General features: G+C 36.5%; 1 protein-coding gene across 4 annotated transcripts in view; it reads right to left on the reverse strand.

Moving 5' to 3' along the window:
* The window catches only part of KCTD5 (potassium channel tetramerization domain containing 5), a 32,087-nt gene that overhangs the window by 6,183 nt on the left and 482 nt on the right, over nucleotides 1-25,422 (reverse strand). Inside the window, exons 2-7 of one of the 4 annotated variants that reach the window (XM_054643709.2) lie at nucleotides 18,187-18,295; nucleotides 16,958-17,049; nucleotides 16,009-16,104; nucleotides 12,847-12,963; nucleotides 6,990-7,115; nucleotides 4,443-4,501 (exon numbers count right to left, since the gene is read on the reverse strand). In XM_054643709.2, coding sequence (XP_054499684.1) covers nucleotides 4,457-4,501; nucleotides 6,990-7,115; nucleotides 12,847-12,963; nucleotides 16,009-16,104; nucleotides 16,958-17,049; nucleotides 18,187-18,295 — 585 coding nt within the window. In that variant the 3' untranslated portion in view covers nucleotides 4,443-4,456. The remainder of the gene's footprint in view (nucleotides 1-4,442; nucleotides 4,502-6,989; nucleotides 7,116-12,846; nucleotides 12,964-16,008; nucleotides 16,105-16,957; nucleotides 17,050-18,186; nucleotides 18,296-25,422) is intronic. The other 3 variants (XM_054643712.2, XM_054643711.2, XM_054643713.2) reach the window with 3 other exon arrangements.

The raw sequence follows: 25,422 nt of genomic DNA on the forward strand, positions 1-25,422 counted from the left end.
AACATAATGACTACTTTAAAAATAACTGGTAATGTGTCAGGGACCTGGTTTGAGGAAATTCCTGGGATCTGTGCTTTAAAGCTGAAAAAAGACAGATTGATATGTACAATGTCTACTATCAAATACCATTAAAACAGGTGTAAAACACTGCTAGGAATTGAGTATTATTAAATAAATCATTAATACATTAATAAGACTTAAGAGCTGGCAATTGCAAAAAATAAGCCATTGTGCCTCAACTTAGTTCAGAAGATCCTGAGGTCCTATGTGTAAATTAACCTGTGTACTTTACTAGGAACTGAATTTAATCTTAATTTTTCCTGTTCCAGAAAAACGTCCTTAACCTTCTGAAGTTTCAGATGCTAACTGTGTTCCATAAATTAGTACTGAAAACATGAACTAGCAAATCAAAATGTGCAGAAATGTCACACTGGGTGCACTGATGCAAGACGTTTTTAAAGGCCAAGTACAACCTAGCAAGATTTAAATCAACAACGTCCATTTTACTTCCAGTTTTACTATTTTTTGTCCTTTTCTGTTTCAGTTTATTTTGTCTCCTCCAGAGAGGAAAGGATCCAAGTCTTAGGACTGACTGTTCAAGCAACTATATTTTAATGTTGCTGCTCTAAACTGAATTACAACCAGCAATACTGAGGTGAACTGTTGGGCGGAACAGTACTCTAGAACTGTGTCAGTAGGCTGTAGAACCAATCATGACAAAAGGCAAACAATGCATTAAGCAAAGCTTCAAACGTACTGAGCATAAGTACTTAAGAATGTTAATCTGTAAGTAAAAGTCCTATGATACTTCATTTTCTTTTGGTTCTTGGTAATTTTCTTAGCATAGGGAAGGGCTCTTTATTTCAAAAGCTGAAAGAAAGCAAAGGCACGATCCCCGGACAATGGCAGAGCTTCTCTCAAGATGGATTTTCCTTCTATTATGATCTTTGTGTAGCCTGATGTTACAACAAACACTCAGTAGCAGATTCCAGCCCACAGAATCTGCCAGCACACATAAACACTTCAATCTCTGTGCTTTTAGGGTAAAGGCTGGCAGCTGATTCACACAACAGTTTCAAGTATGGTTTTAAATTTTAAAATCTGAGATATCTGGTTTCCTTTTAATATTGTTTAAATGGCCATTTAAACAATAGTGACTGAAGACAAGCAAGGTCTCACCTGCTTTGCCCAACTCCATGGGATTTCTTAAAGGCTGGAGTTCATGAAACACCCATTACCATTTGTGTAGCTCAGGGACAGTTCAGAGGCAGTGTGGTGTTAGCTCAAAAAATTAAAAATCTACTTTATCACTTGCTCACTGTACTCCCTCCTACACCTGGATCTAGCTTTGTGCATACAAAGTTCTTTTTCATTTCAAATTCAGCATTATTGTTTTGAAGTTATAAAGCCAGATGTCAGCGCAACTATTTTGAAAAATTTCCAAAATACAAATAGACGTTTTCCACTGGTCATATCACACTTTAAGGTACATTTTAGAAGCAAAACCCTCTTATTTCATGAAGGTAATTCATGAATGTTACACATGACTACGTGTACTAAGTAAAAAGCATCCATATGAAACTGTAGGAAAGAGATAAGTGAATTCTGTGGGGAACAACCAGGCTCTGTAAATTACTCAGCAACTGCTTGTGTAATACATGCCAAAGGGCCTAGATAAACTTACAGAAGATAGTGCCACTGATACCAAGTCATGGTATTACAGTGTCATTGTAGCTTCCATAAAATGACCTAGATGAAGGCTTGAAGAAAAAAATTCACAGACTGAGTTTTACTGTAAGGTGGGGAAATATATCAGGAGCAGATATCATAAATGCTTCATACTTAAACTCCTTCCCCAAGTATTTGCTGTCGGTCAGACCAGAGAACAAAGTGCTGGAGTAGACGTCCACAACAGAGGATAACAGTCTGATGCAGTAAATGGAGTCAGTAAGTGAAACCATATCCATCAGAGACAAAAACATGGCTGAAATAAATACCTGTGCAACTAGAAAATAATACTGGATCCATTAATTTTGTTAATATTTCCGATTTAATATGAAGTATTTGAGTTTATTCATTCCTGGGAAAGTACTTGCAAGATTAATAGCCTTAGAACTATTTTATGTAGCATCAGGAACACATGCAGTAAGATAAAGCTGAGCCAGATCTGGACGCTGAACTTTGTGCACTTTACTGAACCAGTAATCCTAACATAAAGCAGAAAATTCTATTACATCAGGCAATATTTTAACACACTTTTCTTGATGCTTCTTCTGTAACCTTCACCTCTACTGAAAGGGAAATCATAGACTCAAAAGAGTGGGTTTGGTTGGAAGGGATCCTAAAGATCATCTCATTCAAACCCCTGCCATGGACACCTTCCACTGTCCCAGGCTGCTCCAAGCCCTGTCCAATATGGCCTTGGACACTTCCAGTGATGGAATAACCACAGCTTCTCTGGACAACCTGTGCCAGGTGTCTCACCACCTTAACGGTAAAGAATATGCTCATCATTATATCCAATCTAAAGCTAGCCTCTTTCAGTTTAAAAACCTCACCCCTTGTCCTGTCACCATGAGCCCTGGTAAAAAAGTCCTTTCTCATCTTTCTCATAAGGCTTTTTAAGCATTGGAAATGCAGTCGGCCCTAGGGCTGTCTTCTCCTGGCCTAACAATCCCAACTGTCTCAGCCTGTCTTCACAGGAGAGGTGTTCTAGCCTGCAGGCCATTTTTGTGTCTCTCCTCTGGACCCACTCTCACAGGTCTTGTACTGGGAAACCCAGAGCTGAATGCAGCATTCCAGGGGGGATTTAATGAGAATAGAGTTGAGGGGGAGAATCACTTCCCTTGACCTGCTGGACATGCATCTTTTGCTGCAGTCCTGGATAACTGGCTTTCTAGTCTTCAAGTATTGCTGGCTCAAATTCAGGTTTTCACCCACCAGTATGCCCAAGTTTTCTGCAATGCTGCAGTAAATCCATCTATCACCCAATCTGTACTGATACTGGGGATTGTACCAACTCTAGTACAGATCTGCTGTATAGAGAATTTTCCTTATTTTCATATTTCTGTTTTATTTTCCATATTGGTGCACCAGATCCAAAGGTGACTTAAAAATTCTAAACAATGCTGAATGAACTTTCATATTCTAGGGGCCTGAGTGTGATTGTTTCTTAGGCAAAAGAACAAGAAAACTATTTCTTCCCACTCAAAATAAGGCTGCTGCCGCTAGAAATGTGTTTTAAGGACTGCTTGCCTCTCAGGCAGCTTAAGAATATTACATTCAATTCCAGCAAAGTGCCAGTTTACTTTGTTTCAATAAAGCTTTAGATTCGATTGATTCCTTTCAGCCATTCCTGAAGAGCTGGCAAAAGCAGTAGCTTCTGTATGCATCATTTCAGAAAATAATATAGGTTCTTTTTCAGCCATGTGCAGTGACTTCATAGAATCACAGCATATCCTGAGCTGGAAGGGACCCACAAGAAACATTAAGTGATGATCCTGGCCTTGCACAAGTCAACCTCAAAAATCACGCCATCTGACAGCATCGTCCAAACTTCAGAGATAAGTGTTAAGGCTGCTTTACAGCTAAAAAGGTCAGGTGTATAGGTGAGAAGCCAAAGTTTCATCTCATGCGATGGTAAATATCTTCAATTTATACAGGCTCAAGTGACCACCCACATCATACCATTGAAAATTCAATGTATGTTATCTTCTAGAAACTAGAGAGTGGAATAAATATGAATAGTACTTAAAGACACATTAGGAAAAGTGCCTAAGTTGTTTTTTCAGATGCAGCTTTTTTTGTGCTCTTCCACTTGTGACTTTTAATGTAACTTGATCTTCAATAAGATGTCAAACTACAGCGGAAAGGATCCCTCCCCAGAGTTGTTTCCTGTGATAAATACCACTGCAGCACCAAGATCACACTATTTACTTATATTTGCCGCATCTTTACTAAGAAAATCCTTATTTCAAAATTATCAGTTAAGACCACCTTTGGACTATGCTGCACTTCAATCAAGTTTGTTAAATTATTGCCAAATCAGACATTTACTGAAAATGTATACAGTAAGTTTGTATCACACGCCTCTACATGTAAAAAACCTATCTGACAGAAAAGGTGGTGCACATAAAATGAGAAAGAAATGAATGAATAAAAAGCAATTCTGGCCCTAGAATCTACATTAAGAACTTTCTTTCTCATCAAAGCTTTAAGGTACTACTCACAGTACAGTTTATAAAAGCAACACTAATTATTCTGTCAAAGAAGCAATATCCAGAACACAAATTCTACCTTTGCCAACCATGCCACAACTATAATCACAAACACACACACACACACACACCACCAGGACTAGCTGAAGGACAGCACTAGTGGGGGTGGGAATTGGATGGGGCAGAAAAGAATCTGGTTAAAATCCTAGGGCAGCTAGTGCTCACCATGACATTTACACTTAATCTGAGTCATTCATATCGTAATCCGTTTCTTCATCCTCACTCTGAGTGTCATGCAGCATGCAGCACGTATAGAAGAAGGAAGGGAAAAGAAGAGATTGCAAGTGAGTCAGAGCTGCAAAAAAGTAAATTCCACTTACACCTGAAGCATGTGGCAATGACATTTATTTACTTTTACCTGGGACCTCCACTCTTTATATAAAAAAGTATGACAGCTGACCATTTCAAGAAGGAACGTAACAGATATCATGACAATTTCCTCTTCCAAACATCCTGAAGTCAGCAGATAGAAGCCAACAGTCAGGTCCATAAAGTGGTTTGAAAGAGAATACTGCTTGTGGGAATACAGCTTATCTTTTGGTTGTGTCATGGCTACCAGTAAAAGCCAATGGAACCATTTAAGATGAATTTTCTTTGTTTAGGTGTATTAGAAGGTTACACAGAAGTTGTCTATAACTTATTATGCTGTTAACTAAAAAAAGAAAACACAAGAAAAAAGTCCCTAAGAAGGAATGAAGATGAAGCATGATTAGATGGCTATCAGAAGATACTTTCTCCCATTCTAAAAATCCAGGACTATTAACTAAAACTGAAGTGCTTGTCAATAAAAAATACATATTGGCAGTTTGGTTTTTTTTCCTTCTCTAACTCAATCTGCTGTAAAAGTAATAGGAGGAGTTTCTTGTAAGTCAGTCCCAGTACACGAACATATTATTCTGTATATAAAGGTGGATACCAGAATTTCAATCATATGAACTTCATGAAGACCAAGTCGGACACTACCGAGGCGAGAGGAAAATGCTTGCTAAGAGGGAACTATGGAGACAACATCTCCCAAAGTCAAGACCCCTGAACACAGCTGTCAGAAACCTCTCAAGAAAAAAATAAATGATTTTTCCTTTTTTTCCCGGTCACAACATATACCTATATACAAAAATATGATCTTTGAGAAACTTAATATATAATAGAATTATTCTTCATGTATCGCCTATTAATTGCTAGGAACAGCTTAACTCTTCCAGGACAAAAGGAGGGAACCTCCAACAAAAATTAACAGTAATTACTATTCATCACAGTGGTCAAATGATGCTCTGCTCTCTTCTCTGAAATAATGACCAAGCAGCACACTAATGAAGACGTCTAAGACAGCCTCTCTTAGCGCTACTCCATTTACACAGTTGTAATGCAGTCTCAACTAGCTTTTGGTTTTTGTCGTTAACACTTATTTTTGACCCATATTTTCTATTACATCAAGGATGCAACTTAATTCTGGCAACTACTAGAGATGCACTACCACTCCTTATGAAGATCTTGATTAGGCACTAGAATTCTACTTTTTATTTCAGGTAGATATCTCAGCCCTAAATTATTACCACACACCTCTAACATGTCAACTTTCACAGTCTTCCTCAAGCATCCTGGCAAAACCAGACCTTAACTAGGGTTTTGAAAGAGTAAGTCATGGCTTACCCAGTGTCACGATTATTTCATTGTGGTGGTGTGTGTGTGTTTACCCCCAGCTACATTAATCCTCTACAACTCTTTGGAAGCTTTATCTCAACAGTGATGGACTTAAATTACTCGTTTCGCTAGGAATCCAACATACAGCTTAGAGTACTTCTATAGTTCAAATTATAAAATTATTCCATATGTGTAGCTGCATAAGCATAGAAAGTAATGAAGTTTTATCTATTTGAGACCTCAGACCCATTCTTAGCATTATTTCAAAACCAATTTCTTTGAAGGTGATTTTTGAAAAAGCAAGCTTTGATGATTTATCAATTGTTTTCCATCTACATAAAGGAAATCAAAAGCTTTTTAGACAACTACAGATGTATCCAGTTTGTCTGTAGTCATCTCCTCATACAAAGCAGCAATACAATGATAAAAGCTGTTCACCATTCATGACTCTGAGTACACTTACATTACAGAACTGCTCTGCCTTATGATTAGTCAGCTGTGGTTTTACATTTTCCTTTGTACAAATTCTGAAATACAGCTGAGTAAAATGCTAAGATACTGTGCCCATGACAATCTTATTATAAAGCTGGTTACAGAAATTAAACTTGGTAGAACCCTAGAAGCATTAACAAGTACCCTCATTTTATTGCACATGACTTTTACAGAGATAGCATCTTTCAAGTTCCATTCTCAACAGTAAGATTTCTTCAGCAGAGGCCAAGCAAGAAAAACAGTTTTTAACTGAACCAGTGTTATATGTTGAATAATAAACAAAACCAAGTTTCTCAGCTGTAAAGAGCAAGTATTTGCCAATACCTGAAAAAAAACAGGTCCTGAAAAAGTACAGAGCATTGTATTTAAATAATTTGGGCATGCATAACAAATGCATGCTGATTGTACCATTTACAGTCCCTCATACAATGGACAGGGAATCATTATTAGTCTTGAACAAGGGGGGAAAAAATGGGGGGGACAATGAAATAATAGTCTACAACAGAGGTAGATCTATCATGACTTGTGTAGCCCACTCAATTCAACACAATTTCTTTAGTCCAGTGCCTAGTAACTCACCTTTGCTTTTTCACTGGGTTCACTGGTTGTGCCATAAGGAGTGTTATGCAATTCCTTTGAGACAACACACAGAAATTCAGCCTGATCTTCATTGCCGTAGTTATAGGAAGAACCAATACTGACCAGCTGAAAGATGAAATTTAAAAAAAAAGTCAGTTGTATCCCCACATAAAACAAATTCCATAAAGTCTCATGATTAGTACAAACATTCCTCACGGTTCAGACTGTAGGCTGTGCCTGAAGCATGATTCTGCACTTCAATGCAAATACGTTCTGATGCTGACAAATACATTGACAATACATACTCTGATGATAAGATACACACAGGTTATTTTTAAACAGTTACAGAATTAATGATTCACTGTGAAAGAAAAGACTCTGGAGGCAGGCCAGTGAAGAAGTAGCCTGTTCCCTGTTTCTGTTATTTACTAGAAACCTTCCTATCCTCCAAAGTTAATTTCTAAAGTTTATATGCAGTATCTTAACGTGGCATGATTTAACATGTAAATGGCTGCATGCAGGATCCTCTTTAGCCTGAAGGGATACCCATCAGTACTTACAGAATAATGGTATTTCTATTAAAACATATTTTGAATGAACAAACACAATATTTGCATTTGATTGGAAAACAACAAGACACGGTATGGTGGGACATCAAGATTAACATCTGAAATTCATACGTACTGCTACAAGGAAGTTAATCAAGGAAGTGCTACAAGCAGAAGCCATGTATAATGAAATGTGACATATTTACAAGTTTCTACAGTCTCTACATTGAATGATAAATGACAATTTACTGAGAAAGAAGAATATACTCAACATCACTACTACTTCTTATGCAGCATGTTTACCAAATGGCAGAAATTGTCTTACCTTACACACAATACACTTACCTAATATGCTAGAAGCTTTACATGCTTGCCTGCCTTTCCAAGCCAGATTCAATTCAGATGTAGCTGGTTCATTTATTTTAAAGTTTTATTTCAAAAGCACAACAAGATAATGTATGTTTTACAATGTCAGATCTACTGACACAGATCAAAATCCTAAAAATACAACTGTTGCACAGATACACTGTGTCAATTTGTCATTACCCACACTATATTTAATCTATCTACCAAATCACCACACATATACAATAAGACTGCCCTATTCCCCAATTTCTACTGTACCATTTAAGCGCTCTAGAAATGGCCACATAGAAAAGGCCTAACTTATTTTTCTAAACACTGCAGTTACCTCTGTAAAGACAAATAGTGTGCTACCCTTAGTCTAGCAGAACACCAAAGAGAGTAAAAGATTTGTTAAAGCATGAAAGATGAAGCCAAGATGAAATCCTGATCCAGAGTTTGCACATAAGGGATAAAATTATTCCCCCAACAAAAACTGAAGTTAGACCAAGGTGAAAAGTAGCTTCCATATAGCACTGTTAGAAGAAAACAAAGTCTCACTGTACTTTCTATGGAGAGGAGAGAGATGTTCAGATGTTCCTGGACTGCAGTTAAGACAGCCAAGCAAGCACTTCTACAGATGGACAGAGTCAATGTCTACAAAGAGTAGTAGGCAGTGTGTCTACATAATGAATCAACTTGATGTCAGGCCTAGGCACTGCCAAAAATTTTTGGAGCCTGATGATATTACAGCATACAAGGCTCAGCTTTCCATGAGCAGCACTGCCCATCAAAATTCATCATTCTCAAATTACGTACTTTAACTACACTGAATGTGATCACCAGAAACCTTCCCTGCCTCTTCCTCTTCTAACATCACTCTAGTTCTGCAAAATATATATATAAAGAGCAATGAACACAGGCAAAAATTATCATCAAAGACATTTTTTCAACCAAAACTGTGTAATGAAGTTACAAACACCCAGGTTTTCTAGAAGCACCAATGGATATAAAGACATTATTTACCTTGAGATGTTAAATCAGCTACTCTTTCACAATGAATACTCTGCAGTCTGCACCGTAAGGTATTTGTGCAACACAGAATCATGAACCCCAGAGAGTAACTAGTTGCACAAGATGGACTAAGAAAGTCTACTGAAAAGCTGGAAAATCAACTCAAATTTACTTTGTATATTAAGATGATTTGTTGGTTGTCTTTCCTATCAACAAAAAAATATGCACAGATTTTCAGAAAATAAAAGCAATTAAGTTGCTTTAAACCCAACAAAGTGGTACAAAGTTTACACTATACATTATATAGCAATTATAAACCATTTTGTACAAATACGGTAACTGTGTCAATTATTAAGGTAAAAGGTAGGACATTAAACAACATTTTTAACCCACTTAAAGGCTAGAAAACATTAAAAAAAATTGCATACATATTTAAATAAAGCCACTCAAAATTCACCTTCTCTGAAGTTTGAAGAATTCAAGCATACGATTTAATTAATATACAGTTGACTCTTCTTCTTGGAAAATGGCAAGGACTAGTTATCAGGTAAGCTATGTTAACTACCAGAAGGAAAAATACTTCTTTACTTATTGACACTCTAAAGAAACAAATGACCTCTCTGAAAGTAGATACCATACAAGACCCAAACATCAGCCAAATCATCAATCCTGCTTCAACCAGGTTGACAGGTCTTCAGCTGATAGCTACTAACAAATTCTTCATAATCCAATCATGTAAATCAATGTATTGCACGGAAGTCTTTTTTTAGGAGACATGGCAGATTGAATATTTTTAGCCAGTTGGATAGGACTATCAATTTAGCTGACTGCAAAACATCAAATGACGTTTTGCCACTACTGAACAGCTGATAAAGTCACTTTTGCAGAATGAGACCCAAGTTCCTCAAAACTCCAACTCACAATACTCTCATAAGCAGTTTGATATGTGTGCAGTCAAAAATGTAGCATTTGCATAGTAGCAACTGTATGCTAGAAATGTCATTGTAGCTTTCTGAAATGATCAACAACAAGGGTGATGGCAGAAAAAGAAACAATAGAAAATGATTGCAGATTAGAACTGAACTGTTTTGTCGGGAACTGAGATCAGAAATATGTTTTAGCACTCCTATTCCAAAAGTCACTTCACTGTTCCCAGTATTGGTGACTACAGTTTAAGAAGGATGCTGATAAACTGGAAGACTATCCCTGTCATGTCCATCTGCCCCCACACTACCACCCCCATCCCACACCCCAAAAGAAGCCACAACACATCAGAGTAATCTGAGGTATGAAGAACAGGTCAAAGGATTTCAGATTATCCAGCCTACTGTTTCTCAGACTTTCTGAAAGGTCAAACTGTTTTTGTTCTGAAGCCACATTTGCTTCATGTAGCTTAAATTACCAAGAACTTAAGGAAGGATAAAATAACATGGTGAAATGGTAAATTCCATAGATTCGTACGCTTTTATATATATACGCATATGTACATATACATACATATATCTATTTTTCTGCATTGTTTTTTTCCTTCCATGGCTTGTTTCATTACACTCCTTACTAAAGCAGTGTGATCCTATTTAAGCATCCCTGTAAGCCCCAACAGCACGAGAACTGAGCACAGGAAAATGCCAATGCGACTTATCACAGAAAATTCATTAGATAAGGATCCATTACTGCTTGCATGACATAAGGGTTAAAGAATGGGAAAGCAACATTACTTTTATTTTTATTAAATCAAAAGAAATATAGTTATTGCTTGATGTGCTAATAGAGATCACAATTCTCCTGAAAAGAAATCACAAGAAGGAATTTCCTGTCTCATAATAAGGAACCTTATTTTTGAAGTGAACTAATCTCATGCCTAACTGAACTGAGACAGATCTCTAAACCAGACACATTTCAGTAACATGCCTATACAGATTTGCTGCATTGTTTTAATAATATTGATTCAAAATCTATATGATATATTTACCAGACAAATCAGCAACAGTATTGCTATCTCAGATAACCACTCCAGCCTGCACAAACAGCAGCCCAATCTTCTTCTTCTTCTTCTTCTTCATCTTCCTTCTTCCTCTGCTTACCACTGGAGTTACTAATTTTAACTAACTTTCCTATTCACCACTAGTAATTTTCTTCTCTATTTTGTGATGCTCTAATCCTCAAAACCAAGTAAATTCTGTAACAATTATTCTCAAATTCTATTTTAAATATTCTTGTACTTTGAATATTACTGCTTCCATTTCAGATGTGGTGAACCCCTTGTTTCAACTAGAAAGCTTGAAAAAACGGTCCTTTCAAAATTTTTAATTATACTATCACCTAATAAAATCAAAGAAAATCGTCCACTCAATTTTTTTTTACAGAATCAAGTTGTATGAATCTAAGAAATGACTCTATGCCTTTTAAACATACAATGCATTTATTCTGCCTTCCCAAAGGATTTGCAAAAGTTTATGAAGATACATACATATCAGCTCTTAAAACTCAGCACTGATGACTGACACCAGGCCTGAAAGAGTATTTATTTTAGGTCTCTTAATGCAATAGTCAGACTTCAAAGATTTTTTTTATTATAATTTTTATTTTATTTTATACCTGCATTAATTTCTTCACTGTCCTCCCCACCTTCCATTTTACAATGCTGTCTTTTACTTTGAGCTATCCAGGACATGAATGCATGAATAACATCATTCTGCCTGTACCCTACACATCACTTACAAGCCACAATTCTTTCTCTGTTGCCGGAAGTAAGAAACACCCACATTTCACATTCCAAATGTTACCTATATAACTGCAAGAAACAGATAGTGCTTGGTACATTGAAAGCAGATTCTGCTATAAGGCTGGGTAACAGTCCGGGTTTCAAATCTAGTATTGCATGATTATGTGTCCATATAAAGTCACAAGCAAAGGTTTGCTTTTATTAAGCCATTTCACTATCATGTTATCTTCATAATGTTATACTCATCTTTCAGACTAAATAACCATATATGTTGCAAGAAAAAGAACAAGTACTCCAGGCATTTTGTTGATGAAAAAAAATACAGAGTACCAGGTTCCCAAATAAATTCACATACAACACTTCAAAGTGTAGCACAGATATTTAAAGAAACAGAAACTGCCTCCAACATTACTGAGAGCAAAAAATCCTTCCCAAACTCACAAATATTTGTAAGTAACACAGCAATCAAAAAAGAAGAACAAGGGGAAAAGGAGGGATGAAAAAAATAGAGAATTAACGAAGCTAGGATTCTCCATTTGGATTTCAAGAAAATTTCCCAAGATGGAAAAACCCCAAAACAACAAAACAGTAAAGCCAAGGTAACACCCAGCACGTTTTTTCAACTTGACACAAGATTTAAAACTGTCTAATTTGCTCTCCCCTCACTCCTCCATATTTTACATATAAAAACTCCTGTTACTCGTTATTCAAATTTTAACATCTTTCATTCACCTAAAAAAAGAGTTAAGTTCTGAGTTACCAGAAAAAAAGGGTTCAAACTCAGAACTTAACTTTGGTGGATGAAATAATAATTTTCCTAGTTTACCAGAAAAGTCCCCTTCTGGATCCACTGAACTCAAAGGTGTATTTTTAGGGCTCCTTACGTTTGAATTGTACCTCTTACTTAACAAGTATTGATCAAAGGCTGTTAATTTTGGAGGAAAATTTAAGGAAAAGAAGCTATTGTGGAAGTAAGAACTCTCCCTAAGAAAAACCTTGAACTAAATAACCGAGGGATTTTTGTTCGGTTGTTTTTCTATTATTTTTACAATGTGGACATTCATAATGTGTAATGAAATATCGTGAATATAAATAAAAGCCAGTCACAAATACACACAAACTACTATGTGCTGTACATCCAGAAAAAAAGTGGAATGATCTGAAAGCAGCAGAAACGCAAGGAGGCCAAGCATATCACCGTGAGGGCAAAAAGAATGGTGTGACACACCTCACTGCAGCATTTCTGGAAGCATCTCTCTTCCCCTTTCACTTCCCGTGACACTATCAGCAGAAACTCTGACTGCTGAGCCCGGCCACAGCTGTACTGGGAACCTACACTGATAAGCTGAAATAACCAATCAAAGCAAAACACAAAAAGAAACCTTTGTAAAGCTGAGGTACATACCGTTATCCAAATTGTACAAGTAGCAGATGAGCTCAAACATTCAGGTAACACTTACTCGCCACTGGAACAGGTTGCTATCAAGCTACAACTTTCATTTCAACTTAAAATTTACTGAGGCAGTTGCAAAGCCCTTTTTAATTTAAATGGAAGTCAAGAATTACTGATAAGAAGACAGAAAACTCCCCATATAACTGTGTTATAGCCAACTACTCTGAAAAACAAACAAATTTTGGTGCGTTATAAAAGTAACCATTATTTTCCTGTCATACATTGACAAGTGGAGAAGGCAGCATGAATATAAGACTGGAGGGTGTTATGTAAAGCAATATATAAAGCCTGGGTATTAAAGAGCTTCATCTTGTTGCAACTACTGATAAAATAGAGCTAAGGAAACATAAGAAGTCAACGAGAGGAAAAAACGTTGAGTGGTCTAGATTAGTTTTAGAAAGAGTAATTTACAGAAGATCCAAGAAAATAACTGGAATGTAAAAAATTGTCTTGTTCCCACAAAAATCACTACCAAGAACACTGGCCAAACATCTAATAATTTAAAATTCAACCGCAGCTAAATTTCTCAACCTCTTATCACAAAACATATTTTGCCTTAATAACACAAGGCAATTCCTAGCCCATTTAAATTGAAGTATAGCTTTTCAGTGCACTTTAGAGAGAGTAGAACTTAATTTATATGTGAAGAGTTAGACAACAATTGCCTATTCTGAGAAAACTGGAGATTACAACAGATGAGAAGGCCCACAAATAGTAACTTTATCTATATCCTGCTATTGTGTGTGAATAATTTTGAAGACAGCAGTTAAACGCCATCCTCCTCATACAGTAAACAAACTTACGACTGCATTATGGTGCCAGACTCAGGTTACATTAATCATTAAAATATACATGATCAATGCCACTGCTGTCTAAAGCATTTCTATTTAGCCACTTTGTATTGCCCACAGTTTTTTATTCTGTTGTATTGCCAAAATACTGTGTTTTTTTCTGATTGACTGAAGAGGCAACAATTGAAGCTAAAAATCCTCTACAAAATAACTCAGGAAAGTGGGGCAGCATAATTTTTGGTAATAGATTTTGGACTGGGACTAATACATAATTGTACTATTCTAGCAGAGCTTTCAAATGTGTTCTTTGGAAAAGGGCATCAATACATCTGCATTAGTGCACCAACAGTTCAGCACCTTCTACTCCTATTTAATAACCGCATACAATCATATTTAACTATAAAATTTTGAAATGCTAAGCGTAAAAAAACATTTTTTCAAAACCAACCACTTGAACATGTTATATGTGGCTCAGAGCACAAGGACTCTTAATCTGTAAAAATATCACTCCTCTGAAAAAGCTGATGAGTCCATCTTTTTTCACGTACAGAGCATGGTGGGTACCAGCCCAAAGACTGCTTCTGAAGGAAAGCATGCTGCTGAGCAGCATGGGCTTAAAAAAAAATACCAAATGCTACAGTGTTTGAAGGTATTTACAATAAAACTGTTTATGCACAATATTCTAATCCTGTTTCAAGTGAGTACAAAGGAGGGAATGGGCTAGTGTGAGGTAATGAGACGCTAAGTATTATGAGATCATACAGCTGTTCTGTTTATCTACTTCAAACTATGTGTCTAAAAATATTCGACATGGGAGAGGGAGGAAGTAGGGAGACAGCTGGATGAAACAAGGATGTAATGTCCAAGAGAACCACTGGATTATTCCAGTTCTAAAAGAGATTATAATAGGTCTTTCAGCAGTTGCACTGTCAAAGCAGTATTACTCCTAAATAAAATATCCCCGAAGGGTTAAGGATAGGTAAAAGATATGGTGTCATTTAAGCTGCTAAGAAGTAAAGGAGCTCTATTTGTAATGAAAGTTAGTTTCTCCTGACAAAGAGAATGTTGAAAAACCTCTTTCCCTGCACTAGTCAAAAAACAGTAGTGTATTAAGTGAGTTTTTTTCAGGGACTTAAACAACACTTAGCTTGTGGCGTGGCAAACAGAGCTGGTAACACTTGAAGTGGAGTACTGAAGCATAAAAAGCTTGCTCTGTGTCTGTTTATTCTATTTGCTCATGACTGTCTCCACGTTACCAGCACCTTACATATTTTGTCAAATATAAATAAAATGTTCTCCTTCACCTTTGTGTCATAAACATTTCTTAAACGTTGCTTTGTTGTGTTATTACAGTGAGACCACACAGGATAATGGGCTTGTGCTTATTTCAATTTCTCCTATTGTAAGCATCAGACACTGAAAAAGATGCTAGCAGATGAACACTTGTGTTTCAGAGTTAACAGATTCATTGCTCCAATGCACTTTAAATACTCTGCTGGATTAGAAATGTGAAGGATAAAGCAGCTGTACAGTTCATTTCTTACTTACAGAAATTATCAAAGATAACAGATAGATCTTGCAATTTTTACAGTGTGTTCTTGAATGTACACACAAAGCTATTTTTATGCACTGCAAAGAACAAGAACATTCACATAGCTCACAGCTATCAAGCTTCACATCTACACAGGTAAAATCCATCCTCCTTTATGTATAAGGTTTTTTTATCTGAAGAACCACGCTTTGGGCCTGGCAAACATTTATCTCCCAAGCTCATCTCTTTTACCCAGAGCTCTTCATATCTAACCTATCATTCACATAAACTTGAAGTTATAAGTTAATTCTGGTTGATTCACCCTTCAGCTGCTCATGAGTAGACACTGAAGAATTGCATTTCAGACGTTGCAGATGTTTTTATAGAAAGTCAGCAAAATTTACCTCCTGGAAAGCTGAGTTTTTCTTTTGTTTTATGATAAATGCAAACACAAGTATCACATTTTAACTTCGCTGTGTATGTTTATCCAAATTTTGAAAATGACTGAATAAAAAAAGATGCATGGAATTTAATTTATAGTCCTCTTTCACAAAAGGTACTTCATACTCATTTCTTAGAAGACTGTGTTAACTATATCCCATAGGGATTTTTTACCTGTTCAAATTTCCAGCCATCGGACATTGTGGAAACCATTTGAGTGAGTTCCTCTTCCTGACACTGCAGCACTCTGTATACATGTTTGACTGGCACCTTTAAGAAGAAATATAAGATGCTCAACAGGGCATGGAATTCACTATGTTTGTGACTTGTCTGAAGTTGCCCTTACTCTCTAGAAATGGTAAGCAACACCATTTTGAACCCATCCAGAGCAATGAATAACTAGGGCCATTGTAGCAGAGACAAACAGTAAATGCTATCAGAGCACCCCTGCGATCCAACAACCTAGCTTAAAGAGAAATTTGTCAATAACAATGTAAGTTTGTAGTATCTCCATGAAGAATCAGCTACCAGGGAAGTTACCAGTTACCTGAGAAGCAGAGTTAATGAACAAACTTCACCATATTCACTTTCATGGAGAACATGAGCTGCTATGAGAAGAGGCAACCTTCTCAATCACAGAGCATTACAAATAAAGACAGCAACTTTGCTACAAAAACATGACAGGAACTAAACAGCATCTGTATGTATATACGCTGCATAAACATACTGTATAAACAGCAGTTATAGCATAGTTAGGCAACCCCATCATATTCAGAACATTTAAAAGTCAATGAGAAAGCTATGCTCTACAAAACCTGTTCTCTAACATAACTATTTCCAGAAATGATATTATGACAAATTCTACTATTACCAAACATTTTGGAACAATTACTTAGAATGTGTTCAGTTTTTGAAAGAGATCTGTTAAGTTTGTAAGCAAACTGGCAGGAGTCAGCAATTAAGAATATTAATCTTTGTATACTAGTGGTTCCAGATCATCCAGTGATGGAGGCAGCCATTCAGTATCTTACTGGGGAAATCAGGAGATACATTAAAAAAACAAATGGAACCCACTACTTGTCATAGAACAAATAATCAAAAGAACACAAGAAAACAGCCTCACCTGAGAGATTCTGCTGTCTCTTTCTCTTATTTTGTCCTTTACCAGTTTTATTAGAGATGTGATATTGTAGAATTCAGCCTCTTCCAGTACACCTAGTATGAAAACAGTTTTTGGGAAGACAGTATAACTAAAGACTCCAGGCCAAAATCACCAACCAGTTCATAAGATTATCTTCTCAACAGCTACAGAAAATTATTTACTTTTCTCTATGATAAGGCAGTTCACCAACCTAACAATTCTGGCTTCTTTCAGGTACATGTAATTCAATGTTTGGCTCATTCTAAAAAATTGCCCTAAAAATATCCCAAAGAAAACCGATGCCACTTCACATACAGAACAAGATAAGAAACAAAAAAACGCGCACAGATACCGTTCCATAGCAGACTACTAAGACTACCATACCTCAGGCCCTGCCTCAGGCTGGAATGCAAAAGAGAAATTTAAATAATCCTACTGAAAAATCTCTGCAGCTGCTAGCAAGCATAAAATTTTTCTTCCTGTCATTTGAGATCTTAGAGTCTGAAAGAAAAGCTTGAAGACATATACTGCTTCTACTCACATGTTCAAGGCCTACCTGTTCTCCACACGCAGTATGCTTAACTGTGCTTACCTAATGCTCAACTAATTCACATGGAAATTATATTTCACACTATTTCCCCCTAGTATTGTTAAATTGTATTACTCTTTGATAAATTTCTTCAATATGCTATCAATACAGTTTTATTACTGTACGTTTTAAAAGTCATCCTCCATTAGGGTAAAATTGATACAAACTGGGAACAAGGAGGGAGAAGCTGGGCACAGAATTCAGTCTTTAAAAGCATATTCCACACATCTGAACAATGCCAGAACTTCACTTTTAGTATGCTTTACATCTTCTAAAGCTTGCTCCCTAGGCAGCATTCTTTTGCTTAAAGAGAACTAAACCCAAATATTTCACAGTTACACAGGAAAGATACAAGATTACACAATAAAAGGCATCCCCCCTCTTGTTTGAATACTTATGTTCCAACTGAGAATGGGGGTTGTGAAATCAAGAATTGTACTCAAAATGCTCAAATAACACCATAAACTATAAGTGCATGATACCTATCAGTTTTGCTTGAAACAGATAGAAATGCTACACTGGTTAAGGTTTGCCATCTTGTTCTAAGCTAATTTTGGTGATTCAAAAGAAGTGAAAATAATAAGCAAGTGGCAAGCAAACGAGATATTTAGAGATGTCTTACCTTCCTCAGCTAGGTCCTTGTTAATAACCAGTTTTCCATGTCTGAGATAGTTCAGCACTGGCCCAAAGTAGGTTGGGTCTCTGTCTATTAAATAGGCACCTGTTTCATCCTAGATTAGAAAAACAAACAAACACAAACCAAACAAACAACCCAAAACAAAGGAAGAGAACACCAAAGCCCAAACCAAACAAACCAAAAACCTCACAATGATTTGAACATCCAAGTGGGAACTGCAAGCTAATATTCATCTTGCAGCAAGCAGGTATGCAGATATAGTCACATCCCCTGAAAGCTGGATTTATTAAAGACAATAAAAGGAATTAAACAATATAACTGTCATGGTATCAGACTGATCAATCAAATCATCCAATACACAACTTCTCTTATTTGATCAATCCCCTTAACCCCTTATCAATGATTAACAACATCGTTAGCATGAAAGATCTAAGCAGTAAGTGAGACCACCAAAAGTTAAGGTTAAAAATAGCACTTAAAACCAGGAAATCTTGTTTGGGAGCCTGAAGAGTCAGAACAATGGCTACATTCTAGCGAGCTTCAAATACCAGTTTTTTCCTTTTTCTTTTTTTTTTTTTTAATTAAAGGCAAACAAACTTGACTTTTTTTAACCTCAACGCTTTGCTCTAAAAACATTTGCTTTTGTGAACTGCTGTATACCAAGCAAGGGTTGTACATGCATCTTCTAAAAAAAAAAAAAGTAGAAGATGCAACTCCTACCTATCTCATGCAGACAAGCAAAGTAATAGATGAATAGATGAAAACTAATGCTCAATTTACCAAACAGACTACAGCGTTTTGTGAATTGCGAAACAGTTCAGGAGATTCACCTGCAGAGCTGATATTCTTGACAAAGAGATAAAGAAGCAAAATTGGTAATTCCTATGTTATTTAGAATCTATGTGTGAACCCCTGCAATCAAGATAGTACTGACACACTTGTGCTGGCTGGAGATCTAAGGAAGATTCATAGAAAGATTTCTAACTGATCTACTGCTCCTTTCTACTATCAAGTGGGTTACTGACTGTATTAATCTATTAGTCCATAAGGTTTTGGTGTAATGGATATCCTACAGATATCTACTAAAGAGATGTAGCAGCACCCCAAATACCTTTTTACTTATTCTTATTTTTAATATTCTAGTAGTTTACAGGAGATACTAAAAAAATTATCATTACCAATAATGTGGATCATACTCCCTCAAAACCATCGCTACTAGCAATAATTGCTAGTGAAAGAAAGAAACTCTACCGACTCAATCATCTGCATTTGAACATTAATGCCTATATGGAAAAATCTAATTACTGAACTGTGGTATCTGAAAGCTCTCTCTACTTAACAGTATGTAGAGTTCCTCAAATGTTTTGCTGGAAAAAAACATGGAGGATGTATTTTCAGGTACATAGATTTAGTTTCTGAATAAATGCACTTGTCCAACCAGGATTGGTAGAATGTAGAAAGACCACAACCTCAACTACAAAAGCCAAAACCCTTTCTATAATTACAATTAAATGCTTTACACACCTAGACACAGTGTCATTTCAGAAGAAGTGAAGGAGTGTATAATTTTGTAGAAAATTAACTGTTCAATAAAATGCTAACATATTAAAATGTGCTGTCAGTTAACCTACACTCAGACCAGACAATGCTTGATGAAGTCTAATCACAATTTCTTCTGATCTAAGCTCATGGTCTCACAAAAGCAAGACTATGCATCAAAACCAGTAGACAGATGAAGTAGACTAATTTTAATATTTAATCTATAAATATGTTTACATAACCAAAACACTTCAAGAATGTGCAATCTACAGATACAACCCAAAGAAATTAGAATAGCTGACAACTGTATGAATTATAGGCTGAAAAGTATTATTTAGTAAAGGAAAAGAAACCAGTGAGGTTGGAAAGGAAAATCCAAAACAGATAAAAATAAAAGCTGTTTTCAAGAAAAAAGCCCCGTACTTGGTCATCATCTGAACTGCATTAAGAAACACAGGGCTTACAAAACTGGAAGTCTTCGGAGTTAGGAAAAACCAATCTCTAGAAATAATCTTCTTCATTAAGATGATTGTAATTTTTCACACTGCAGTGTCTTCTCACATCCCCTTCTGAAGCAATACTGGTTGTCAGCTTTACACCACTTCAATGATAGAGAGGTGGGTCACAGAAGCAAAGTCATTAAAAGCTCTAAACGAAATCTTAAGTAGCAATGGCTACTTCACTCCTTTCACAAAAGGCCTGAACTTTTTTATTTAAAGGCCTTCATTATCTGAAATTGTACTTTTCTGAGTTGATTTCTATATATGAAACAAGCTTCCAACAAAACCACAAAGGGAAGAAGCTATGTCAGCTCTTCTCTTTCAAATTCCACCTTATGAGAGGTCATACACGAAAAAAAATCTCAGTAGTCTCATAGTTTACTCTGGAAGCCTTTCAGACAAGGTGGCTTGAAAAATAATAAAAAAAGAAGGCACACAAAAGTCCTATAATTTTTGCTGTAATAGATTTTTTTAAAACATTAGAAAATATCAACAGTTAAAGAACCCTGGCTAAATTCTAACAGTGTGCAAACCAAATTCTGTCAACAGGATTCACTTAAGCATCTAAATTCATGCAAAAGTTGCTTACCCAGATTATAGACTCAGAAAATATGCATTAACTAACATTAAGAGGAGGATGTGTGTCTTGAACATTGACCTGACAGCTCAGATATGCTACACACTAGCACCAGGGAGCCAAGAATCAAGAGATGAACCGACCAGTAAAGAATATTGTAACCATATGCAAATAAGGCACAGGTGAGTGGTGCAAAAAATTTACTTCCTCAGCACCTTCCTATAGAAAATGCCTTATCACTCCTCCTTTTGAGTGAGCTGCCTGAATATCCTTCAGTGTATGCTAAGCACTTCATGTTGAAATCACTAAGAAAGGCCGATTACACTAGATCTTTAAGGATATTTATGTAAACATAAATCCAATACAAGCTGACACAGAAGCGTAGTCATCTGCTCTACCTAGAACTCTAAAAATACGTCGTAAGTCTTTCAGAATATTATCAGGACTATTTTCATCCACATGCACATGAAAACACACTGTGTAGTCACATGTAACTAGCCTTTTGACACTTTTTAATAAAAACTGTTTTATTGAAAGATAAAATAATAAATTGCAAACGTGATCCAATGTGAACCGGACAATTAAAAGAGGTTGCTAGTTTGCATGTACATAACTAGCTTTACGCTCGCTAGCTTAATTATTAACAGGCTTTGATGTCCCAGCTATGCAATTTCCTCTGCTAACTAGTAAATTGTTTTTTCTACAAGCTTTGAGAAAGTTTGCATCTTCACTGACACAACTAGTGTAGGTATTTTGAAGCCATTTCCTAAACTTCGGGTGAATACCACAAATGTCAGATAAACCTATATTCTAATAAGGTTTCAAAGTTCTCTCTCTTTCAGATGTATTTTATAGAAACAGGTGTTACTGTTTACCAGAACAGCAGGTAAAATTAGAAATAAAACAGAAATTCAACTTTCCTCTGTATTCAGTACAGTCATATCACCCCACACTTAGAGGTGTTTCCTGCAAATGCTGTCATTCTTCATAAGAAAATTCAAAACAAATGCTCATTGTCTTTGTGCATCCAACCCTAAACTGCTAGTTAATCACAGGACTGTTTGTATCTTTACCCAGTTCTACTTTTGCATTACATTCTTCTCTGAAGAGCTTTTTTCTTCATTGTCTGCAAGTTCTAGGCCGTTTTCATGCATATTTACAAGGACACCATTTAGAAGACAGCATTGCCTACGTACAGTGAAGACTGCATTTGTTTATTACCACTCTCCCACACTAATGTTTAGTTCAAGTTACAAACACCATGGAATTTTAGAGGAAATCTAGTAACTTGCTCTTAAATTTTCAATCACCTGGTTCAGCATACCAATGAAAAGTCAGTGTAGCTCACAATTACATTCCTTTGAAAAATACTGACCAAAGCAACTAAATGATCATGTATTCCAGTTGCAAATGTTTTCACTTCAATCTTTATAGAGACTGAAGCTCAAAGGAATCATAATGAACACTTACCCTCATCTTAGTTTAAAACACACAAAGAACTCAATTTATTTATAACCTTTAGAAAGTAGCAGTTAAACCTAATAATTCCAATAAATAATTACTGCCACTGTTAATATTATGGACTTTCTAACAAGGACATCTATAATTTGACACTTTGCTAGCTGTATTTCACAACACCTTTCCTAGACTGAACAGGCTTCTCTACTAGATTTCTTGTCTCCATGTATATACCTCTGGACTGAGAAGTCACTCCTTAAACTCCATGCCATTAAAAAGTTTTGTTCTTTAAAACTTTTCACCAAATCATATTTCACCTTGTGATTACTCACTGCTCTGCTATGACCTTGAATTGTGGATGCTAGAATCCAGTACAGGATTCCAGCAGGACTCAAAAGGTGCACCAAATACATACGCCTCCCTAATCCTAATGCAATTCTTGGGGAGATTTAACAATCTCCCCAGGAACTGCATTAAAACACTAGCTGAAATGTCATAAATTTATTTCCAATAATTATCTTCATTGGGATCAATACTGGATCTGGACACACTCAAGTCATACCATCAAGCTCTTGGCTCAAGGTTGTATGCTTTAACAGGAATATTTTAATTTTACATAATTTTTTAATTTTACATCATTTACATATTCTGAGTTCTTATAAAGGCAGCAATATGCAGAGAAACACAGTAGTATTTGGTATTAAACTTGGATTTATATATAATTGTCATCTCTATCATCTGTGCTTTTTAAATATTGAACTAGTGAATTTTTCACAAACTGTCTGCAGACTAGTGGTACTTATCAAAACTACATCAGTAATACAACCCACCTGACAAGTCAGAAATCTCATAGACAAATGAAATGTATCTGTTATTTCTTAGAAAAATGACTACAATTTAGATATTTCTTAATGCTGACAGTCAAGGCTGCACTACCAGGAAGACTTTGACTTTTCTCAAACACTCAGTGCTTGCGTGCTCCCTTCTTTGACAGATTTGATGCCAACTTTAGAAAGGCATTAAAAATCAAGGATGAATACTACTGCCAAAACCTTATTACAAAAGTTTGACAATCTCCTTCTTAGGGGAAAGTTAAAAGAATGCTATAACAGTTTGCAAATAAAAAACTGGTATATAGCTAAAATAGGAAGATGCTGAAACAAGGAATATATGTAAATTATTAGCAGTAATGCAGTAAAAGCATTAAATTAAACAATGATGACAAGGTGAGCAAGGCTCTGCTCGTCTATTTTTATGTATTCATCTCTAAACCAAGATTTAAATACCATGGAAAACAAATCTTATTCTGAACAGTAAATATAACCGCTACAGCTCATTTATTTGCTGAAATCTGAAATGATTCTCGAACAGTTTTAAAGCTGCGAGTGACACTCTGAAACATACTAAATTCAGAGAGTCAATGTCACTCTCCTAATGCATTCAACACTAGTTTGGCCACAGAGTGTGCTAAAGGTGAATCTTTCTCCCATTACAAGTGGAAACATACCTGACAGCAGGCTGCCCTGTCCTTCTCAACATTAGTACCTGAAGGCAGTTTAAAGGCCAACATGCTACCTTTCTTGAAGCCTCTCAGTTCTTTACAGTAGGAAGCATTAAGGAAATCTTAAAATCACAGACTATCCTGAGTTGGAATTGACCCACAAGGATGAAGTCTAACTCCTGGCCCTGCACAGCAGAGCCCCAACACCCCTATCATGTGCTTGAGCTTTGTCAAGCTCATGGCTTAGGGTCATGACCATTCCCTGGGAAGCCTGTTCCAGTGTTCAATCTCTCTGGAAAGAACTTTTTCCTGATATCCAACATAAACCTCCCTGACACAGCTCCAAGCCGTTCCCTTGGATCCTGTCAGTGGTCACACAGAACAGAGATTGATACTGCCCCTCAAGAGGAACACGCAGACAGTGATGAGCCTTCCCTCGGCCTCCTCTTCTCCAGCTGAAGAAGCCAAGTGACCTCAGCTATTTCTCATATGGCTTCCCCTTCAGAAACTTTGTGTTCCTCCTTCAGATGCTTTCTAAGAGCCTTATATCCTTCTGATATTGTGCTGCCCAAAACTGGCTACAGGACTCAAAGTGAGGCCACATCCCAAAAAAGAGCAGAATCGGACAATGCTGGACAACAGAGCAGGACACAGCTGGCCATTCCATTTGCCAGAGCATATGGCAGTGCTTTATCTTTTAATTAGGAAGCATTAGAGGAATGCTTTCCTACTCTCTCCCTAAGAGACAGTTTACCTATCAGCAAGTTGCCTACATATTTAAATTTGGTTTTATAGGTAAATTAAATCTCTCCATAAAAACCTCAACCAAAACCAAAGACAACTACAAAACAACTCCCACACCACCAGACTTCAACTTTTTTTCCTTCTAACTCAGGAAGATTACATTCTGTTCCCTAAGTGTTCAAATATCCTTTCTGGAAGTTATGCCTGAAAAAATGATGAAATCTACTAACCTCACTGAAAAAAACCCCTTCAAAATTTATATATAATAAGCAACTCCTTATTTTCAACCTGTTGGTTATAGGGTTATAAGCTGTTCCTCTCTTTTCCCTAACTTTTTTGTCCGTGATGCTCCAAAATTTCTTTCAGAGCCAGCACTTTATATCCATTACTACATACCACTACATATCACACCACAAATGAAATCTTAATAACTTTCTTCCCCTACTAAAAATGAGTCAGAGTGAATACCAAAATATTCACCCACTACTCGCAATCTATGCAGAATATGCAACATTTTTCTCTAAGAATTGCTGAAAAGACAGAATGCTACCTCTAAGTGAGAGATTATTATCCAAAGTACTTTGCTCTCTTCTTGTAATGGAACAAGAGAATAATGACAGTGCAGAAATAACAAAATGTCAGTGCATGCAGATATTTCATTAAACCGCTAAAACTAAACTCCGTCAAACGACATAGAAATATCACACAAACGTACAAACGATACTGTGCTGTCTGCTGTATTTATGAGCAGTTTTGTATTCGCGAACCCAACTGCTTCGCACGACAGCACTCATTAAGCAGCACTCTTCAAGAAGACTCCCTCCACGGCAGCAGAGTCGTTCCTGCCGCCCCTCACCGCGGCGCCGGGCCCCGCGTTCCCGTCACGCCGGCGGCCGCCTAGG

The sequence above is a fragment of the Agelaius phoeniceus genome, chromosome 16, assembly GCF_051311805.1.
Source record: "Agelaius phoeniceus isolate bAgePho1 chromosome 16, bAgePho1.hap1, whole genome shotgun sequence".
NCBI classification, from domain to species: Eukaryota; Metazoa; Chordata; class Aves; order Passeriformes; family Icteridae; genus Agelaius; species Agelaius phoeniceus.